The sequence below is a fragment of the Vulpes lagopus genome, chromosome 13 (genome assembly GCF_018345385.1).
Source record: "Vulpes lagopus strain Blue_001 chromosome 13, ASM1834538v1, whole genome shotgun sequence".
In the NCBI taxonomy this organism is placed as follows: Eukaryota; Metazoa; Chordata; class Mammalia; order Carnivora; family Canidae; genus Vulpes; species Vulpes lagopus.
This window is the reverse complement of record NC_054836.1, coordinates 53,569,948-53,590,855: the sequence shown is the minus strand read 5'-3', so window position 1 is coordinate 53,590,855 and position 20,908 is coordinate 53,569,948. Positions and strand designations below refer to the sequence as shown.

Here is a 20,908-nt window from a genome sequence, read left to right as displayed (position 1 = left end):
TCCCTTTTAGTGCACCAGGTATCTCACGGTGCTCCAGAACTTGGTTGAGTATCACCCCAGAGTATTGGTATTTACGGAATTTACTAAATACCAAAGGAAAGCTATATCCGTTGCATAGACATTGTCAACTATGAATAATAGATATTATTTGTTTTAGTTTACATCTTGATTTAAAATCCCACTATGTAGCCATTTTTGCTTGCAGGAAGGTTATATCTAATGTAGTCAATAAAAGAAACTAAGCACCTATTTAATATTTAGTGTTTTCCTTGTGTTGTGAAAGGAAAGCATTATTTGCAGAGTCACTCAGTGACTAATTTGAAGTATTAAGTTTGGGGCACCATAGAGATGGCAAATAACAGGTCTATGCACTTCTATACTCCCTCTCCCTATCAGCCACAGTAGACCTCACTAATTCATCCTGGTTGTCTTTCTGTCTTAGATACTAATGACAGTCTTGACACATGGAACAGCTTCGGACTTCTATCCAACAGAACCTTCAAGGTAAGTATGAACAACGTGGTATATTCTTGGAAAGACCAATACACTGATGATCACAGACTCGGGTTATAAATTCAGCCTTGCCAATGAGGAATTAAATGGCCTCTGGTAGGTCATTCAATTTCTCTGTGGTTTGTTTTTATTCTGAAAATATGTCAGTGAAAATATAAATATATGATGCTATAGATTTATTCTTATGTCAGTAAAATAGAGATTTTTAAAAATGATATAAGTAGTTTTAGATAAAGAACAAACACTATTAGTAGTCCAGGCAGCTCACTCTTCAGTCTAATGAAAACAATTTTTCCATTGGGATTATTTTAGGAAAAAGTATTACCAAGTAGAAATACTGCCTTTTTCATTTTTAATTCACTATTTTCTTAAAGTATATTTTTGGATGAATCTTTATTAATAAGTTAAAGTATACAGTTATTTTTGAAGTTTATTGTAAATTTATCTTCCTTGAACATATAGAGCAAATACTTAGAAAATAAAATTAGCTTTGTCCTTCCCATAAATTTCCATCATTTCAGCAAAACGTATCATTGCTTTTTAATATTTGTTTTGTTTTGTTTTTTTTTAGTATTTTTTTCAGATATTATTATTATTACCAAGAAACTCAGGAGGGGCAAACACTTTAGGATTAAAATGAATGAAAACCAAACTAGCTTCACATCATTGCAAAACTGGTTTTAATGTACAAAATTCATTACTAATCCTCTGCGTTCACTATTTCCATAAAATAGTATATGTTATGTTGTTTCCACTATTTTTGTTTGGATCCAACATTTAAAAAAATACTTTGTTTATATATTTTCCACAAATAGCATTCCATCTTAATTTGACACTATTTTTACTGAGAAAAGCCTTTCTTTTTTTAAACCAAGGTATGGAATTAGAAATGTCTTCTTTATTCAGGAAGATACTACTTATTTATAAAAGTCTTAACTGTGGTGTGTTCTATCAATTATAAATTAGGAAATATTTTGTATAGAGTCTTAAACAAATTTTGAGTGACCAATTTAGGAACACTCTAGTCCATGGAAACTAAATAATTACCTCAATTCTTAAGGAAATAAAAATTCTATATATGAAAATATATGACTTACATAGTTAGAGATTCCTTAAGAATACAGTTAGTATCCATGCTAAATGGAAACATGAAGTTGCTCTATTTAAAAATTCCTGAATGGCCACTTCAGGGTTGTAATTCATTTCCAAGGCTAACTGGTATGTGAATTGGGTCATGAAAGCAATTTTCATTGAATATTATAGTCTAAAGAGACAAATTATACTCTAGTGACAGAATGTATTTAAAAAGAAAAGGCCTTGGAATATTTATATGGTAACTTGCAAGACACAGAACAGCAACTTTCCCCTAAAATATGTATATATGTATTGTATCTATTCATAATCTCTACCTATTTTTTTGCATGTCAACACTATGTCATCAAATGATTCCTAAAAGCTTAAGTAAAGTGTAGTAGTGAGTCAACCATTTGCCTTTATATATTTCAGGTAAATCTTAATGCCATCAACTCACAGAAACAGTGAAGTGTCTATATGATGAAATATAATTGAAGAGAGAATACAAGAAGTAACAGAGAACCAACTAATTACATTGGTATCTTAACATTAATCATCTCTGATTATCTGTATCAGTGAAAGGGAGTGGCTAATAGAAAATCACAGATAATCTACTCTGTGGTACTGAGTCTATGGTTTTGTGCTTAGTAGCTGAATTTCTAATTGCCCAGTGTAACTTACTGCAAATGTGTTGTGAGGATGCCCATCACCAGAAGAGTGGCCACAGACACATAATTTTGTTTCTGGAAGCAATTCCTAGATTAAACAAAGAGAATCAGGAGTTGGCTTTTTTTCCCTCCCAGTCTTAAGCCTTATACTAATAATGTACATTTTCATTAAAAATTTTTTTTTGGATTATCATCTTGATAGGTGAACATAGATGAGACTATTCCGCCTTTGTGTCACGGTTATTAACAGTAGAGATATAAAAAATAAAAATAACTTGGCAGATGCAAAGTTGAATATTTGAACATAACGAATTAACCACTAACCAAAAAATTTCATGGTCTACCATGATCTTGACTCAGGAATCTCACTTCCCATTTCTGAGATAAAATTATGGCCAACGTTAATGAATACTCCTATAAATTTAAATGGTGCTATGATTTTAGAGTATGGGATGGTATTTGTCCTTAACACTTTAATTACCTCTTTTTGAAAAAGCTATTGACCTGTACTCAACTATAACCAATACAAGTGAACATAAGTCCTATCTTGACGTGAAATGCGAGAATAATCACAAGAGTTTCTTTAACTAAACTGCCCTGGCCATGCATTACTATAACACAAATATTGCCATTAAATATATATTTAAGACTATGGAGCCAAACTCTATCATCTCTATTAAAACCTGTTGAATTGTGCCACTTGCATTGAGAACTACTCTATATACTCAACTGTATAGTTTGCATTTTCATCCGTAAAAGCAAAGTGATTATTTATTGATAAATGACATGGAATGTCATTTTTTACTTAAGTAGCATTAGACATTTCAAAGATTTTGTCTGAAGGGCAAAAGGATTACACTGCATTTGAATAGACCATGTGACAACACATCCTTAGACTTCATGTATGATATGAAAGGATGATCCCCATTCATAAGATACACAAGGGAAATTATATCAGAAAAGAAGAAAAGCAAGGATGGATGTGGTAGGGGTGTCAGGGAGTATTTGTAGTGGTTTGATGCATGTAAATATTACATCTTATAAATAATTCTTTTCAAATACATCTCTGAAGTTCAGGGTCTCTGTTTAAGAAACGGATTGTATATGCTTTACATGGCTACATGCCATTTTCTGCAAGATAAGAGCAAGATTAATTCAAACAGGAAAAATGGCTTCCAAAATAGTCTTTCCATTCGTTTCCTATGAAGAAGTATGTTACCTGATGCTGGCAGATGAGGACTACGGGAAAAAAAAAAAAAAAAAAAAAAAACGTTCAAGTTATATTTTACTGTCAGAATCCAACAAACACGTTTTCATCTAAATTATTTTGTCAACAGCCTTGTAGTACCCTTGCTAACCTTATTTGGCACCAGTGCATAATTAGATACACAGGGGTGTGACTCCAATTGAAGGTGTTGGCATTGTAGCACTCTGTGAAAATATTAACTATGAGGTTAACTCCAATTTTCTCTTCTTTAATTAAATGCACATGGTACTAATGAGGTAACCTACTGTTCCTTGATAGCACTAATTAGCTAAGAGGAGAGTACACTCTCACACTGCAATTTAAACCTAAAAATAAGGTTGAAATATGCTAATTGCAGGCAATTTAAAACAGTACAAGTTGAAGAACTAGTCATAATAAGAGAAACTGACTGCTTTACAGCTAGGCAGCTGTAACTTTGGTTAAAATCAAAACAAGCCACACGATTTTTGGACTGCTATTTAACAAGGTCAGAAGCATCCTAAAAAAATGAAATGCTACTCTCTACCATAGCAATGAACTACCTCACAAAAAAAATCCTCAGATCAACACTCATCTACATAAGACCAAAAATAAATGAGCATCACCAGAACTCCAAAAGTGCCATGACACTATTTACATGTAACACTAAAAACTAAACTCCATAAATAAACAACATCACCCTAGACTCTTTCAAGAGCACCCAAATTAAGTAAAATATTGTAATTTGTGTTACCAGTATACCACACAACATATTGGGGTGATGAAGATTAGCCACCTCAAATTATAGGGTCAGAAGGGAGGATACAGAGAAGTGTTAAGTCTCAGCATTCGAAGAATATACAAACAGGAAATTTCCAGACAATGTACAATCACAGTGACAAAAATACACAAAAGATGCTATGGAATAAAATGGTGTAGGTATCATTTAAGGATATCAGAAGTATTTCATTATAAGAAGGAGATTTTTCACTGCATTTCTCTACAGATAGGAGCTGTGGGATGAAAGTAGCCTGGAGCTTCATGTTGAGAAAGAATGTTCTCCATTTTTAGCTCAAGTGACTTAGAACTATAATTTCAATAAATCTAAATATAATCCAAATATAGTTTCTTTAATTGCTTCTCATTTTCCAAATATGATTTCAACTGATAAACAATGAGAAAAACTTTGACATAAAGCAAGATTCTGAAAGACCTTCAGAATCATTAAAATATATGTTCTCATTGTGCAGGTATACTTTAATTATTATTAAAGTATTATTAAATTATTAAATTATTATTATTAAATTATTAAAGTATACTTTAATTATTTTGTATTTTTAAAAATATTTATTTACTTATTTTAAAGAGAGAGAGAAAGCAGGGGAGGAAGGGTAGAGGAACAGAGAGAGAGGGAAAGAATCTTAAGGAGACTCTCTGTTGAGTGCAGAGCCTGATGTGAGGCTCAATCTCAGGACCTTGTGATCATGACCTGAGCCAAAATCAAGAGTCTGATGCTCAACTGACTGAGCCACCCAAGTGCCCCAATTTTCATTATTTTTTTGATTTTGTAAAATCATAATGTCATATTTTTATTAACCAGAAACTCTGACTAACCAAAACACTCAAATCAGAAACTTTGAATAACCAAAACAATGTCAAATCATTCTTGTTAACAGACAGAAATGAAGCACATTAAAAATTAGTTTATCCTTAGGGACAAAAGAGATATGGACCGCCCCACACTGAGGACTCACAGTGACCTTTTTTGCCCGTGTCATTTTGCATGCAAAATTATAAAATATATACAGTTTAAATAATCAAAAGAGTTGAGCAAGCAATAAAAACAGAGTTACAAAGCAAGATTTATGAAAACAGAAAGCTAACTTGGTCTTAAAGTTTACTGGGGCACCTGGATATTTCAGTTGGTTAAGTGACCAACTCTTGATTTTGGTCCCCCAAGGTCATGAGCTTGGGGTTATGGGATTGAGCCCCAAATCAGACGCTGTGCTCAGCATGGAGTCTGTTTAGGATTCTCTCCCTCTCCTTCTGCCCCATACTCCCGTGCCCTGCAATGTGTGTGTGTGTCTCTCTCTAAAACAAAACAAAACAAAACCCTTAAAGTTTACTGAAGAAAGAAACAGAAGAGAGCAAATCATTTGAAAAGTAAAAGCTTTTAACTCCCAACTAGTAAAAGTTAAAAGTATGTGAGAATAAATTTTGCACTACCATTAGCCCATCACCATGTCTTGCCAAAAGGCCTACTTGAAGAAACTGCTTTGAAAAACCCACCCAGCTTCTTCTCCCAGCTGTCCTAGAGCTTTCTACAACAGAAGGTGATAGAATATTGGCGAGAGGCTAATAAACCTCTGATCAACCATGCTTTAACAGATTCATGAAGTTGCAAGTCTGTAAAGGAGTAGCAAGGCGAATGAAATCAGACAGTCATTTAGAAATGGGTCTCCTGGAGGCAACCTGACATATTCCAGCAAATCACAGGGAACTACAATGTGAATGGATGTTTTAAGTGTTTGCATCTGTTTCAAATAAGCACCAAAGAACCTTTTAACAGTGAAAAGGCCAAGACAGTACACTGGAACGAGCTTTCAATATTAACTTCAGAAAGAATCCATTCTTTAGTTAAACATGGATCATTGTAATTTCTGCTAAAACAATAAAAATAAGTCATTTAGTGTTGAAAATAAAAATGTTAGCTCTGGAGACAGTCTGACGGGGTTCAGATCCTGACTCAACACTTGTTAGTGGTGTGACCTTGAGCAAATTATTTAGCCCCTCTTGGCCTCTCTCTCTAGACAGGGGATAATAAGTAACACCATCATAAGATTAAATACATTAATTTGTGTCTAGAACAGTGCTGGTAATCATATACTTTATGTTTATTAACTATGTACTTAATAATTATTAGCTCTCATTACTATTTCAGAACAACATTCAGATTTTCTCCAAATAAAAACATTATTAAAGTCCTACTGTGTATGTATTATTACATGCTGTAAAGTATGCACAAATTCCCAAGACATTGTATCTGCACACAAATAGCTTTTAGTCTCTCATTAGACTTCATGATACAAATCAAAGCCTCTTTCACATGAATAAAAAATATTGTAGCTACGGATACACAGGTGAAATATCTGTACTCTGAAAACTACATAACAGTGTTAAAAGAAATTGAGTATGACACAAATAAATGGAAAGATATACCATACTCATGGATTGGAAGAACTAATATCATTCAAATGATATTACCCAAAGTAATCTACAGACACAATGCAATCCCTATCAAAATACCCAGAGCATTTTTACAGAATTAAAACAAATCATCTTCAAACGTATATGGTACCACTAAAGTCTCAAATAGCAAAAGCCATCTTGAAAAGGAAGAACAAACTGGAGGTATCACCACCCCAGATTTGAAGCCATCCTACAAAGCTACAGTAATCAAAACAGTATGGTACTGGCACAAGAATAGACACAGATCAATAGAATGGAAAAAACAGACCAGAAACAAACCCACACTTATATGGTCAATTAATTTATGACAAAAGAGGCAAGAATATACAATGGGAAAAAGAGAGTATCTTCAATAAATGGTAAAACTCGACAGCTATATATATAAAGAAAATAAATTAGACTTCTTTACGCCCATAAAATTAAAAAAAAAAACTCAAAATGGGTTGATGATCTAAATATAAGACCTGAAACCATATAACTCCTAAAAGAAAATATAGGCAGTGAATAGTTGGACATCAGCCTTAGTAATACATTTTTTTGGATCTGTCTCCTCCAGTGAGGGCAAAAAAAAAAAAAAAAAAAGGAAAAATAAACAATTGGGACTACATTAAACTAATAGCTTTTGTACAGTAAATAAAACAAAGTCAAAAAGGCAACCTATTGAATGATAGAGGATATTTGCAAACAACAGCAACCTACTGAATGATAGAGGATATTTGCAAACAACAAACAAACAAACAATCAAATTCAGAAAACCTGAATAGATATTTTTCCAAAGAAGACATACAGATGGCAAACAGACACATGAAAAGGTGCTCAGCATCACTCATCAGGAGGGAAATGCAAATCAAAACCACAATGAGATGTCACTTCATACTTGTCAGATTGGTGAGTATCAATAAGATAAGAAATAACAAGTGTCGACAAGGATGTGGAGAACAGAACCCTTCAGGCACAATTGGTGAGAATGTAAACTGATGCAGTCACTGTGGAAAACAGTATGGAGGTTTCTCAAAGTTAAAAACAGAACTACTACACCATCCAGTAATTCCACTTCTGGATCTGAAGAAAACGAAAACACTAATTTGAAAAGATAGGTATGTTCATTGCAGCATTGTTTTTAACAGCTAAGACAAGGAAGCAACCTAATTCCCGTCAATAGATGAATGGATAATGAAGATACGGTATATATATATATATGTATACAATGCACTATAGCTCAACCATCAAAAAGAAAGAAATCTTGCCATTTGCAACAACATGTATGGACCTGCAGGGTATTCTGCTAAGAGAAAGAAACCAAACAAAGAAAGACAAATACTATATAAGTTCACTTACCTGTGAATCTAAAAACAAAACAAAACAAACAAAAAAAGAAAACAAAACAGAAAGAGATTCATAAATATGGTGAAGAAAGTGGTGGTTGCCAGACGGGTGGAAGGATGGGTAAAATAGGTTAAAGGGATTAAGAAGTACAAAATTCTAGTTGTAAAATAAAGAAGTCCTGGGGACGTAAAGTGCAGCATAGAAAATAGAGTCAATAATATTGCAATAACTTTGTTTGGTGACAGATGGTAACTAGACTTATTGTGGGGATTATTTCATAATGTATACAAATGTTGAATCACTATGTTGTACATCTGAAATAAAGGTTATTATATGTCAATTATACTTCAATAAAAATAAATATATGTATTTTTCTTTTTAGAAACCTGATGCAGCAAAGCAAAAAAAAAAAAAATAATACTAATATGGATGTATTTGCACTCAGTGACACAATGAAGTGACTTCCAAGAAAGAATATAATTTTTCTGCAAAGTTGGTGAAGGTATGTGTTTCACAGAAAAATAGGCAAAAATAATATATTGATCTTTCATAACACATGGAAATGTTTTTTTTTTTTTTAATTTTTATTTATTTATGATAGGCACACAGTGAGAGAGAGAGAGGCAGAGACACAGGCAGAGGGAGAAGCAGGCTCCATGCACCGGGAGCCCGACGTGGGATTCGATCCCGGGTCTCCAGGATCGCGCCCTGCGCCAAAGGCAGGCGCTAAACCACTGCGCCACCCAGGGATCCCTGGAAATGTTTTAAATTATAGTTTGCTTCTTGAGGTTGGCGAAAGCTATGCTCAAATTTTAAATTTTTTTTTTTAAGATTTTATTTTTTTTTAAGATATCCCTACACCCAACTTGGGGCTCAAACTCACAACCCTGATCAAGAGTTGCACGCTCCACTGAGCCAGCCAGGTGCCCCTTTCTTTGACATGTTTAAAACTTAAGCATCTGGGGCATCTGGGTGGCTCAGTTGGTTAAGCATCTGCCTTCAGCTCAGAACATGATCTCAAGGTCCTGGATCAAGCCCCACCTCTCTCCCCTCAGCAGAGAGCCTGGTTCTCCCTCTCTCTCTGCCCCTCTCCTCCACCTCACCTCATGCTTGCATTCTCTCTCTCTCAAATAAATAAATTCTTTAAATATACACACACACACACAACCTAAGTATTTTATAGTATTTGAAGTACGGTGATACCTGAATGGAACCACAATCTACATTTTAAAGGTACAAAAAAAATGTTCTTAAAGTGTTTAGCTAGTTAAGAAGTATGGCCACTCTTGACATGGTATAAGATAAGAACAAAATTCAATGGCTGATTGGCTTTTCTTCCACTCCAACTCCTAAGTTTGTTGGTTCGGTTGGCTGTTTTGAGGCCATTCATTATATCTGATGGAAAGTGCCTCCAGGACAAGTGTGGCCAGGGTTGGACCGGGATGTTTTTGTGTTGGCTTAGCAAATTCAAATTCCTTCATCCTTCTCCAGCCCATGTTTGAACAACAGATTCCAAGCTGCCTAGCTCTGACAGAGGAGGTGAAGGGAAGAGAACTGATACCTGGAAAACATTTTGTGTATTCCCTAAATCCAGTGGGTCAAAGTGGTTGGTTTTATTTGGAGTCGGTAGAGGAGAAGTGGGGAGGACCAAGTCAATATGAGCACATGCCTTAAGACGTCATTCTTCCTTTTTTATCCTGTGGCATAGACTGCAAAACCCACATGATCTTGAGGAGAGCATGATGCGCCCATTAAGGAATTACTTTGCACAGAAGGCAAATGGAAGTCCAGGGAGCTGAAATTATTTACAAAAAGCCATGCTTTTACTTACTTTTTTAAAAAGATTTTACTTATTTATTCATGAGAGACAGAGAGAGAGAGAGAGAGAGAGAGAGAGAGAGAAAGAGAGAGAGGCAGAGACAAAGGCAGAGGGAGAAGCAGGCTCCATGCAGGGAGCCCGATGAGGGACTCCATCCTGGATCCCCAGGATCAGGCCCTGGGCCAAAGGCAGGCACTAAACCGCTGAGCCACCTGGGCTGCCCACTTTTACTTATTTTTAAGACTTCTGTACATTATATATCCTACTGTACAGGTTCTCAAACTTTAGCATGTAAAAGAATCTCTGGATAAGCTGTTATAATCACAGAGTCAAGGCTACATTCCTAGAGATTCAGATTCAGAAGATCTGGGACTGGGTGCAGGAATATGCATTTTAACAAGCATCTTGGTGGTTGTGATCTGGAGCTTCTATGATCCTATTTGGAGGAACACTGTCTTTTGTGTTCAGGATAGTTGTGTGACAGGTAACTTTTCATTCTTTCATTCTAATATTTAGTCAGTCAACACTTTTTTTTTCAGTAGGTGGCCACTGTCTTCCTCTAGATACCACAAATATTTGGAGGATGTGAAATTTTAAAGTACTTAATATTAACCAATTAAATCCACCGAAATTCCTAAAATAAGATTTGATCCCCATTGCATGGTGAAAAAGTACTGAAGAATTAAGAGAAATTACAGAATATAACAATGTTGAAGTCAGATTTTTCACCCTGTTTTTGTCAATCCTGTCTTATTCACCTCAGAAAGCTGCCATCATAACTGGCACTAATTGGCACCCTTGTTAGAAATCTCAGCAGAGGAGCCAAGAATAGAAAAGATATGGACACCTCTCACCCACAGAGCCCAGCTGTCTGCACAGGTGAGGCTGAGATCAAGGCTGGGGTAGATGACCTGGCTGCTGCCTGTGAGAAGGATAAGACCTACACCTGCTCGCTGACGATGTAGACAACCTCAATCTCCAGGGATGTTAATCAAGTCTCTTTCATGTGCCTGAAGTCACGGAAAAACAAAAGATGCCCATAGTGCTCCTACAAGTGATGTAGTTATTATGTTTTAAGAGGGAAAGAAGGCAGCAGTCAACAGACACTTCTGCCATGAGATACTCCTGCAGATACGGGTGGAGTATTGTATTTTTTGCTAACTTGCGGTATGCTTGTTTGCTTCATTCAAGAAAATCATTAAAGCTCTTCTGGAAAAAAAAATAGGGAGCTGGATTTCTCATGAATGTCTGGAGGGCAAAAGACAAAGCTTTAAACATACAGTAATTATTTAATAGATAAAATGGACAGATTCTATGTATAAGATTTTTTTCTCCTAAAAAATTGTATTGAACGTATTGGGTATGTTGAGGTCATGCAGAAATCGCTTATGCAAACCTAAAAATAATAGCCCTTAATTTTCTGCTCTTCTTTTTTTACTTTCTAGTTAAAAGAATGCAGATGCCTTTTGCTACCTTGAGTTAGGGGAGGTAATATAAGGTCAGAAAATGCCATGGTGAAACAACTTTCTCTATGAAATGAGAATGTACAGAGTAGTGGTCCTGTCTACCAGTACAGGGCATGTAGGTGCTTAAAATGTATCTGTTGATGACATGGAGCCTAATGGCTGACTGATAGCTTGTTCACCAGTTTATTCACCATTTAATGATCACGTAGTATATGTCACTTATAATAAAGTGTTTGACTCCATTTCTTATTTTGACTGCTGACTTCTTTTTAAGCCTCAACATCCATTTCCTCTGTGGCCCCACATCCGGGCAGAAGGCACATGCATGCTCCTCCTCCTCTGCCACTGTAGGGAAATTTATATCCCCAATCAAGGGACCTTTTCCCCAGCCTATCCCTTAGGCCGTGTAAAGATCCAACCCATTCCCTCTAGTTTCCCACGCCAGCCAGGACCTGGCTTGTGTTCAATGAGCTCTCCCGAGGAGGAATAAAATTACTTGTGTGAGGAATAAAATTTCTTTCAAGTTCTCTTGGTGTTTGGAGTGTCATGAGCTTTGACATTCGAACCAAATTTTGGGTAGAGATCCTTCTCACTTCTGTGGTACTACATCAGTTAGTTAGCATACAAAGTCAAGTGAGAGTAACTAACCCAAAGAATTTATAGTCAAATTGGGAAGACAAACTATTAATGATTAGGAACATAATAAATGCTTTAACAGATGTATGCACAGGGTGCTATGGGAACATAGAGGAGGGACAGTTAAGGATCTTAGACTAGGTGATAATGAGTAAATGTTAGTATACAAAACAGGTATGTGGTAGGTGGAGGTAGGGAGTATTGGAGATCAAAGGAACAGCCTATATGAGGGCTGAAAAGTAAAGGATCCTCTCCTGTATTCAGAGAAACAGATGGTCTAGCAAGGCCAGAGGGAAGAGAGGGTGTTAGGGATGAGGACAGAAAGAGAAGATCTTCAAGAGCATCATGTAAAGCCAAGTGGTCTTCATGTGCACCAAATTTTTCATCATTAAATGTGTCACCATCTGCCTTTTCACTTGGAGGATTCAATGAAGGGTCACACATATAAAAACATTTCTGCAATATTTAGGGTAGTGTAACCATAATCCTGAAGAAGTAACTATGACCAATGCAGAATGGCACAAGAGATTCTTTTAAAGTCTTTATGATGGGAAGAAATCACTTTTTGTTTCTAAGACCTCCTCTTCCCCTTCCTTACAATCAGTTGCTGTCCTAGGACCCTACATATGTCTTATTCCTTACTATTTTCCCCTAATTCCTTAAACAGGCTAATAAATCATACATTTAAAGTCAGTGCAGCATCAAAATTTCACTTGGAAAATTCTGCTTGCAAGAATGGAGACATACTAAAATTTAGTACTTGTATCATCATAAAGGTACAAAAATAAATTAAAATTTGCAGTACCAAGCAAAAGGTAAGAAACCTAATCTGACATACCGGGATATTTTTTTCTTCAAGGAAGTTTTGTAGTAAATAACAGTGAGAACTTTGGAAAACATAAGATCTCAGTTCAATTTTATAATGCAGCCCTAAAAGAAATGAAATGAACTTTTTAAAATTTGGGGTTCAGAAAAAGAAAGGAATGCTTCGTATGAGATTTAACTGGATATTGCCCCTTTCTTTGCTATTTGGGGCATTCAGAATATAATTTCACAGATGATATATTTTTCTTAATGTGATTTTCAGACTACATCTAATGGAAAATGCCTGGTTAGGATTAAGAGACATAGTACAGATGTTAAACTACATTTGCATGCAATTATTTCTAAAACAAATGCCAGGGTACAGAGTCTATTGAAATGGCTTTCAGGATGGCTGGCACAATGTATTAAACCAGCTTCCAATTTCTGAGTAAGTCTATCTTCTGAATATTTCAAATCAAGACACCGAGCACAGAATAAACCTTAGAATTTTCACGTTGGCCCATTGTCCAAGAATGGATGGACATAGGGTTAGAACCCAAGGATTCAGCGTAGGGATTTAACATTTTTTAAAGCAAAAGCCTTTATTGCTTAATGTAAAAAAACGTCTGTATTTTGTGTATTAATTTTCCTGCCTGGAAAAAAATTACTATAAAATAAATTAAGCTAATGATTTAATATGTGGAATAAAACAGATAGTAATAAAATAGATGTGCTGTGGAGCCCTCAACTTGTTTTGGGGCTTTTTCTTCAGAAACAATAAAAAGTATCCATAAAGTTATTAAGTTTTTTGCTAGTAGAAATCTCACTTTAGCCGATGGTCTTGTAGTGATGCGCTTTTAAACATCAAACTAGAAGTAAGACACTCTTGGAATAAAAATACTTCTGAAAGGCATCTGTCACCAACCTTATCAGGTATATCAAAAGGAGTGAGTGGCAAGACTAAAAGGAAGCACCCATTGCTTCGCTTCTGTAGGGCATCCTGCCTTCACAGAGGCACTGACCCTACATGTCCTTGGAGTTTGTGGACTGGGCAGGACCTTTAATTACCTCTCAGTGATCTTTTCCATGAGGATATATTTTTGGGTTTGGACTTGATTCCATGAATGAAGTATGCAGAGCAACTGCTATATCTATTATGTATCAAAACAAAACACTGAATCATACTTTGATTTGTCCAAATTCAGAAAGTACCAGCATCTCCTTTGCTGTGCGCTTTATTCCTCGGTGGGGAGGAATTCAAATCATGTCACCCTAGGAATTTACGAGGGGACTGGAAGTTGTGGCAGTTCCTTTTCTGATCCCTGCGGGGCAAGCAGCAGCAGCCCTTGGATCAGCTACTTTTTATCCGCTGTTGGTCTCAGCAGCAGCTGCTTTTCTTGCCAATAATGATAAATGATAGGCTCTTTAATGAGGAATAGAGACGGCAAGCCGCACACACAGAAGCTTATCTTGTTGGCATCTCTGATTATAATTTGCTCCCTATCAACCTCTTCCCCCTCCTGACGGTGAAGTAGAGAGGAAACCTGAAGAGGATCAATTATTTAAAAATAGTACTCTTTCCAACAGAAACTCTCTTACCATTAGACATAGAAAACTCTCATAATGCCAAGAAATATGCCAGTGAGGTCCAGCACTGCTTCTTACTTTTTTTTTTTTTCATATCAAAAGATTATTCCACACATTGTTGGGTAAAAACTTCATCAAGTCCCACTGCCTTCTCAACAGTGCCTCCCAACAGGTGGAGATGATGAAGTAGAACACAGAAAGGAATATCGCAATTCAGAGTCACCCCAGGAGAACCTTCTAATGGCAGTGCTGATGGAGACTCCTCCACGGAGGGGGCTCCATGCATGCCCCCATCCCTTTCCTTGAGAACCACAGCTTTAGCTCACCTGCAAGTCAACCTAGATTCTATACAACGAAGACAATCAAGAAAAAGCAGTATTCTCATGTAGTATCTTGTGATCCCTGTTATTTTAACTTGTTCTCCCAAAATGAAAAATTTGAGAGGTATTTTGGACAGACATAAAAAGGCACATGCTATCAGTGATTAATACCAGGGTAAAAAGCACAGGAATTGGAATGAGATTGACTTGAACTCATGTTGCAGCTCAAACGACCAGCTCTGTGACCTTAGATAATGTAATTTAACCTTTCCAAGCCTGTTTCCTGTTCTGAAATAAGACAGGATAAATAAATACATTACCAGGTACATCAATGAGCACTGAATACAGTCTAGCCAAGTGAAATAAAATCCTTAATGCTTTAGGATCTCTTTTTTGTTAAAGAAAAGGAGGCATTAAAAAAGAATGGGAATGCGAGAAATGTGACTTCTCTAACACCTCTGGCTAATGCCTCAGCTTTCCTTTTCACTGGCCTGGTCACCCATTTCGATATGATCACCCACAACACCTGTCACTAACGGGCTGAAGAGGCCAGCTGGGGACTAAGATAAAATCCTTTTTTGGGCAGAGGAGTCTGTGTCATGACATTCAGCAAGTACAAAATCCTCACACAGATCCAGGAGTGCCCTAGTAGTAAGAGGCTGCGCTGTATTCACAAAACATGGTTTAAAATATCAAAATGAATGTTTGGCCCTTAAAAAAGTCAAAATACAATCGAAGGTAACTAGATTCCATGAGGTAAAATTATTAAAATAGACATAAAGCAATTTCTCCAAAGTATATGTTTTTGAGAGTTTAGACCCATCAAGATGGACAGCTGAGAGGAGTTCTGAATGAGAAAAGATGGAAGAAACAAAAAAAAAAAAAGAAAGAAAGAAAGAAAGAAAGAAAGAAAGAAAGAAAGAAAAGATGGAAGAGGAGCAAAAGCTATCACAGTAATCATTCTGCATAACAAAAAGAAAAAGGAAATAGTAGCCCAGTGCCACGGTCAACTCAAACTTTCAGAAAACCACCATGACTATACATGTACTAAAAACAATATAGAATTACCATTTTTAAAGGTATGAAACAGTTTGCCAAGAAAGATATTGTCAAATTTTAGAACTGTGTTACTGTCTATTAGAAATTATTCATTTCTAAGCCAGGACCAAGTTTCATTATCCAATAGCTGCTCTCAAGAATGAAGCTAATTTACATTTAAAATAGGAATACAGTCTACTCTTTAAAAGCACAATGGTAAACACACCAATTTGACAATTACATTAATATGAGTATTTGCATAATCTGTCTTCCACACCTGTTCTTAATTTGAAGCAGCTGCAGGACAAATCACATCACACTAATCTCAACGGGTATGTGTGTGTTCCAAACAGTAATGCGCGCATCTTATTTTTCAAAGATCTCTTATTTTTTAAATGTTTCCTGACTTTTAAACAACTGGCAAAAGTTTTGTAGACGCCATCGTATTTATTTGGTTAATATTAATTAGTGGAATAGCATAAAACCAAATAATACTATCCCTTACATTTTGGCCTCCTCTGTTTTGATACATGATCGTACTGATTTTTTTTGGGGGGAGTATTTTTTTTTAAATAACATGTAACATGTATTTTATTTACACCAAAAATGATTAAAAGGAACAAGAAAAATATATCTAGAAAACTTCAGTAAGAAATATAACCAGAGAACCAATAACACATACATTAATGGGAGAGTGAAGCCATACCTACAAATCATCTGGAAATGTATTTGCAACACAGATAATTGTGGCATCTTTTGCAACATCTTTTCTAAACTGGATTCCATTTATGTTTTGACAGACCTATATCAGAATTACAAGCAGAGATTTACTTTCATCTTTTAAAGGATCCACTTTGGATTTGTGTGCATTCAAACACATCCTCAGTGCCATCAAAAAGGAAGTCATTTTATTATTGCTACATATTCTTGTACTTCATGTATTTAAATCATTCAGTTAGATTCTAGCGGATAGAATATGAGACACCACGTAATCTGTCAACAAATCTGTCTCTCTTTAATCTTCTGTTATGAATGGGAAACAAAATTAGAGCTTTCTAAAGATGTTATTTATTTCCTGCAAACTGAATGAGAGCATGCACAGTAATGAACTCGAGCAACGAAGATGATCTGTTTGTTTGCATGCTGTTGACTTCCACAGAGGTAAACACCGAATGGCTGAATTCTTAGCTCAGTACTTCATTCAGAATCCTATTTTTACAAGTGCTTTCGTTAGAGTAGAAGACAAAAATACCTAAGACATGCAAGGGAGCTTGCATTTCTATGACATATTTTATGCTCATTAGTTAGCAATTCTTACCCTAAGAGAAATCGAGATTCAGAAGAATTAAGTGACTCACTCAAGTTCTCAAAACCTGTATCATCGTTATGGTCTGGGTATTCTGACCCCAGAATATTCTTTCCTATAACTCAGAGCTGTTATTCAAATGAATAATAATCAGGAGGATGGATAAACAGGAGCATTTTTTTTCCTAACAATGTTTCTTTTTTCTTTCATGTCACAGTATCTGAACTATTTCAACTCATGGCTTCAAATGTACTAGAAACCACTGTTTCAAAAGTGATTATAATAAGAGAAAAGAACTATTTTCTATTTAGATAAATATAGTGCAAGTTTATTTTTTATTTTTTATTTTTTTACCGAGAACCAAGACTGGTTACTCTAGGAGTAGAAAAATAATTTTTATTACTATGTAATTTAGGCAATAAAACCAAGTTATAGTGATTGTGAGAAAAGCAATTTTCACAGCTGTGACCTCTATATAATTATATTTCTAAATATTCCTTATTTTATTTTTCTTCATTAAAAACCTTACATATATAATTGAGCACACAGAAAAGTACTCTAAACAGATAAGCTGGCATGTCATGGGGTACGTGTAACATAATGGAATGAAAACTATATTTGTATGTAATGAATATGCACATTGTGTAATATTCTAACAACAAATTTCACTTTTTCTCTGAGTATCAGAATATTTTAACCTCAATAAATGAGTTGTAAATTTCTAAATTTTAAAATAATCTTGTTTCTTTTTGTTTTTGCTAGCAAGATAAAAACTAGCTCATTATCAAAGTTAAAAGCTTTTGACACATAACACATAAAGGAGGCTAATTTTTTTGTAAATGTAAGCCACAGAAAAGGTATTTTGTTTTGCTAAAAATAGAGCATTAGGATAAGAAACTTCAGAGCTAGAGATGGAGTCAAATCTTCTCAGTTGACAGAAAATGAGGTTACACAACTAAACTGCCTTTTCCAAGGTCACACAGGTACTGAGAGGTGGAGTCGATCCTTGAATCCAAAGCCTCTCCTGACACCATAGAAACTGGCCTCTTACTTTATCACAAAGCCTCAGCTGAACACTGATGGGTCATCTACAACATCTTCGTGCTTTTCTAGGTCATAAACTAAGCTATACTCCAACGGATGAATATACAAATAAATCTTACATTGAAAAAGATCTATAAAATAAAAAGCCGCGTTCATTTCTAGACTCGCCTAATGGTGCCACACAGACACACACAAAAATGCAGGTAAACACATATATACATGTGTTAACAGGATCACTGGGAGGTTGGAGTTCAGGTGAAGTTCAATTCTTTATACTCTTCTGAACTGCCTGAATTATTTTTGCAAGCACATATTGATTTAATAATCATCCAAAATTAAGCTACTTGAATATTGAAAACAGAATCTAGAAAAGTTGTTATATTTTTCATACAAGTTAACTCTTAAAAACCTTTACTATCATGAAGAGTCAGCACTTGAGTACTCTGATTTTTCTTATTAAAACAGAATTTAGGGGCACCTCAGTGGCTCAGTTGGTTAAGCACCTGCCATCAGCTTGGGTCATCATCTCAAGGTCCTGGGATCAAGCCTGGCATCGTGCTCCATGCTCAGCAGGGAGTCTGCTTGTCCCTCTCTCTCTGCCCCTCACCCTCACTCATGTCCTTTCTCTCTCTCACTCCTTTCTCTTTCTAAAATCAATTTTTAAAAACCCTAAAAATAATAAAACAGAATGTATACTCTTGCCTTAGTCTCAGCAATGCAGAAAAATAAAAGCCTACTACCCATAACATAGTAGTTTCTTTTTAATGTGAAGAAATTATTAAAATACTTTTCTCTCCTTTTTCTTCTGCTTGTCAATCTAGGTAAACCCCCTTTGTGATCGGCTCTTCCATTTTCCCTTTAATCATCTCTATCACATTACTTGTTATCCTTAGACTTGTTTCCATACTTCAACACCCCTCTTAGATTCTGGAACTCAGTCCTAAACAGATTTTAAAGAACCATAAACAAAGCCTCAGGAGGCACAAAAATGGAGAAAACTGTATTTTGCTTAGTCTATAAGTGATGGCCGATTCACTAAACACCTAGAGAAAAGAAAAATCCAATTTATTCCATAGAATGCTTTAAAAAGCCATAACTGTCAAGCAGGGTGCTTTTTTTTTTTTTTCAAACACCTTAAACCACTGAGTTTTGTTTAAAATGGCTTAGAAGAATGGTTATTATCCTGAATTTTTATCTAGCCAGATTGCCAACACCCTGAGGATAAGAACATTTTTGAATCCCCTATGGTACCTGGTGTCTGCCTAGCAAAGTGTCTAACACACGGAGGGCATTTAGTCACATTTCTTTGATGGATTGATTGACTGAGGATGTAAATTCTAATACATGGAAATACTGTAAACCACTTTTGAAATCTTACTGCTGTTTTGTTTTTAGCTTGCGGTTTTTCCACGGGAGCACGATAATCATTTGTTTCATATAAAATTCTATAGAGTAAGATTTTCAATTTATTTCTGCATTACTCCTGAACTCTCTTTTTATTAAGTAAGTATCTATTTAAATATAGGAGGAAATAAAAAGGTGGTGGGTGGGGAGAAAACATAGTAGCCAACCTCTGCTTTAGTTTAGCTGTGCTGGAAATTATTGAATGGGAATGCCAAATAAAATAACTACATCAAAATTGCTTAGGTAATCATTTCTAATTTGGTTTAAGAAATATTTCTCACTTTCAATTATTCTGAGAACAGATGTTTCTTTTAAAGCCATGTGTATTGGCATGACATTGTGAATCAATGCTATTTTGGCCCCTCAGTGATGGCAAGATATATATTGTAGCACTGAGTAATCCATTTATCAGCGCCTCATCAGAAACCTGAGTTTTTAATGCACACTGCTTCAACAAGTTCTTGTATCCTCAAAGACTCAGGAATCACTAATCAGAAAGTAGCTGAGTCTTTTTTTTTTTTACACTCTATGTATCTCTGTATTTCATTAGATGGACTTCAATACTCTAGTATTTATCAAAGGGGTTGCAAAATGGGGCCTGAAGGCCAGAGCAGTGGAGAAAGAGGAGAAAGAAAAAGAAAATAGAAAAATGAAATAAAGAAAGAAGGGAGGAAAGAGTGAGAAAAGGAGACAAAGAAAGAAATGGGTATCTTCTACAGAAGGAAAATGAGCTCTCAAGTATTGTTTATTTCTAACCCTTCTTTCTTCCTTGCACCTTGTCCACCATATGCCTCTCTGCACTAGGAAGGTTTAGGGTTTGAGCTTCCAGGCTGTGATATGCAAAATAACTATTGCAAGTAAGTATTAGAAATGAAATGAAAATAAACCCTGTAGAGAAAGAGCAGGATAAAAAAATAGGTAGGCAAATCCTTAAAAAAAATCACAATTTTACTAGAGAATAAAAATAATACGGTTATTTGGCTTATTTTCTTTGCTCTCTGTATGTCTCTAAAGGAAAGTTCATTATACTATTTCCTTTGTTTGAAAGATACAACCCCAGTTGCACTAATTCCATAAACCATGGATTTTAAGAGGAAGATGGACTAAATTCATATTAATTTCAATCTGGATAATTACTACAAAGGACCTATTAGAGAAGGTAAGATTATTAAAAATCGTTATGCATTTACAGAATCTCAGATCCAAAACAATGATTAATTCTTTTCTTAAGATTTTATTTATTTATTCATGAGAGACAGAGAGGCAGAGACCCAGGCAGAGCGAGAACCAGATTCCCTGTAGGGAGCCTGATGCAGGACTCTATCCCAGGACCCCAGGATCACCACCCAGGCCAAAGGCAGACGCTCAACCACTGAGCCAGGTGCTTCCATATGATTAACTCTTATTCTTATGGTGCCCTGGATGAAGG

General features: G+C 35.6%; 1 protein-coding gene across 17 annotated transcripts in view; it reads right to left on the bottom strand.

Moving 5' to 3' along the window:
- The window catches only part of FOXP2 (forkhead box P2), a 557,737-nt gene that overhangs the window by 118,919 nt on the left and 417,910 nt on the right, over positions 1–20,908 (bottom strand). For 13 of the 17 annotated variants that reach the window (XM_041727433.1, XM_041727435.1, XM_041727432.1 and 10 more), the window contains one exon: positions 2,269–2,343. The exons of the other annotated variants lie outside the window; for them this stretch is intronic. In XM_041727433.1, the coding sequence (XP_041583367.1) occupies positions 2,269–2,343 (75 nt within the window). The remainder of the gene's footprint in view (positions 1–2,268; positions 2,344–20,908) is intronic. 17 annotated transcript variants of the gene reach the window in all.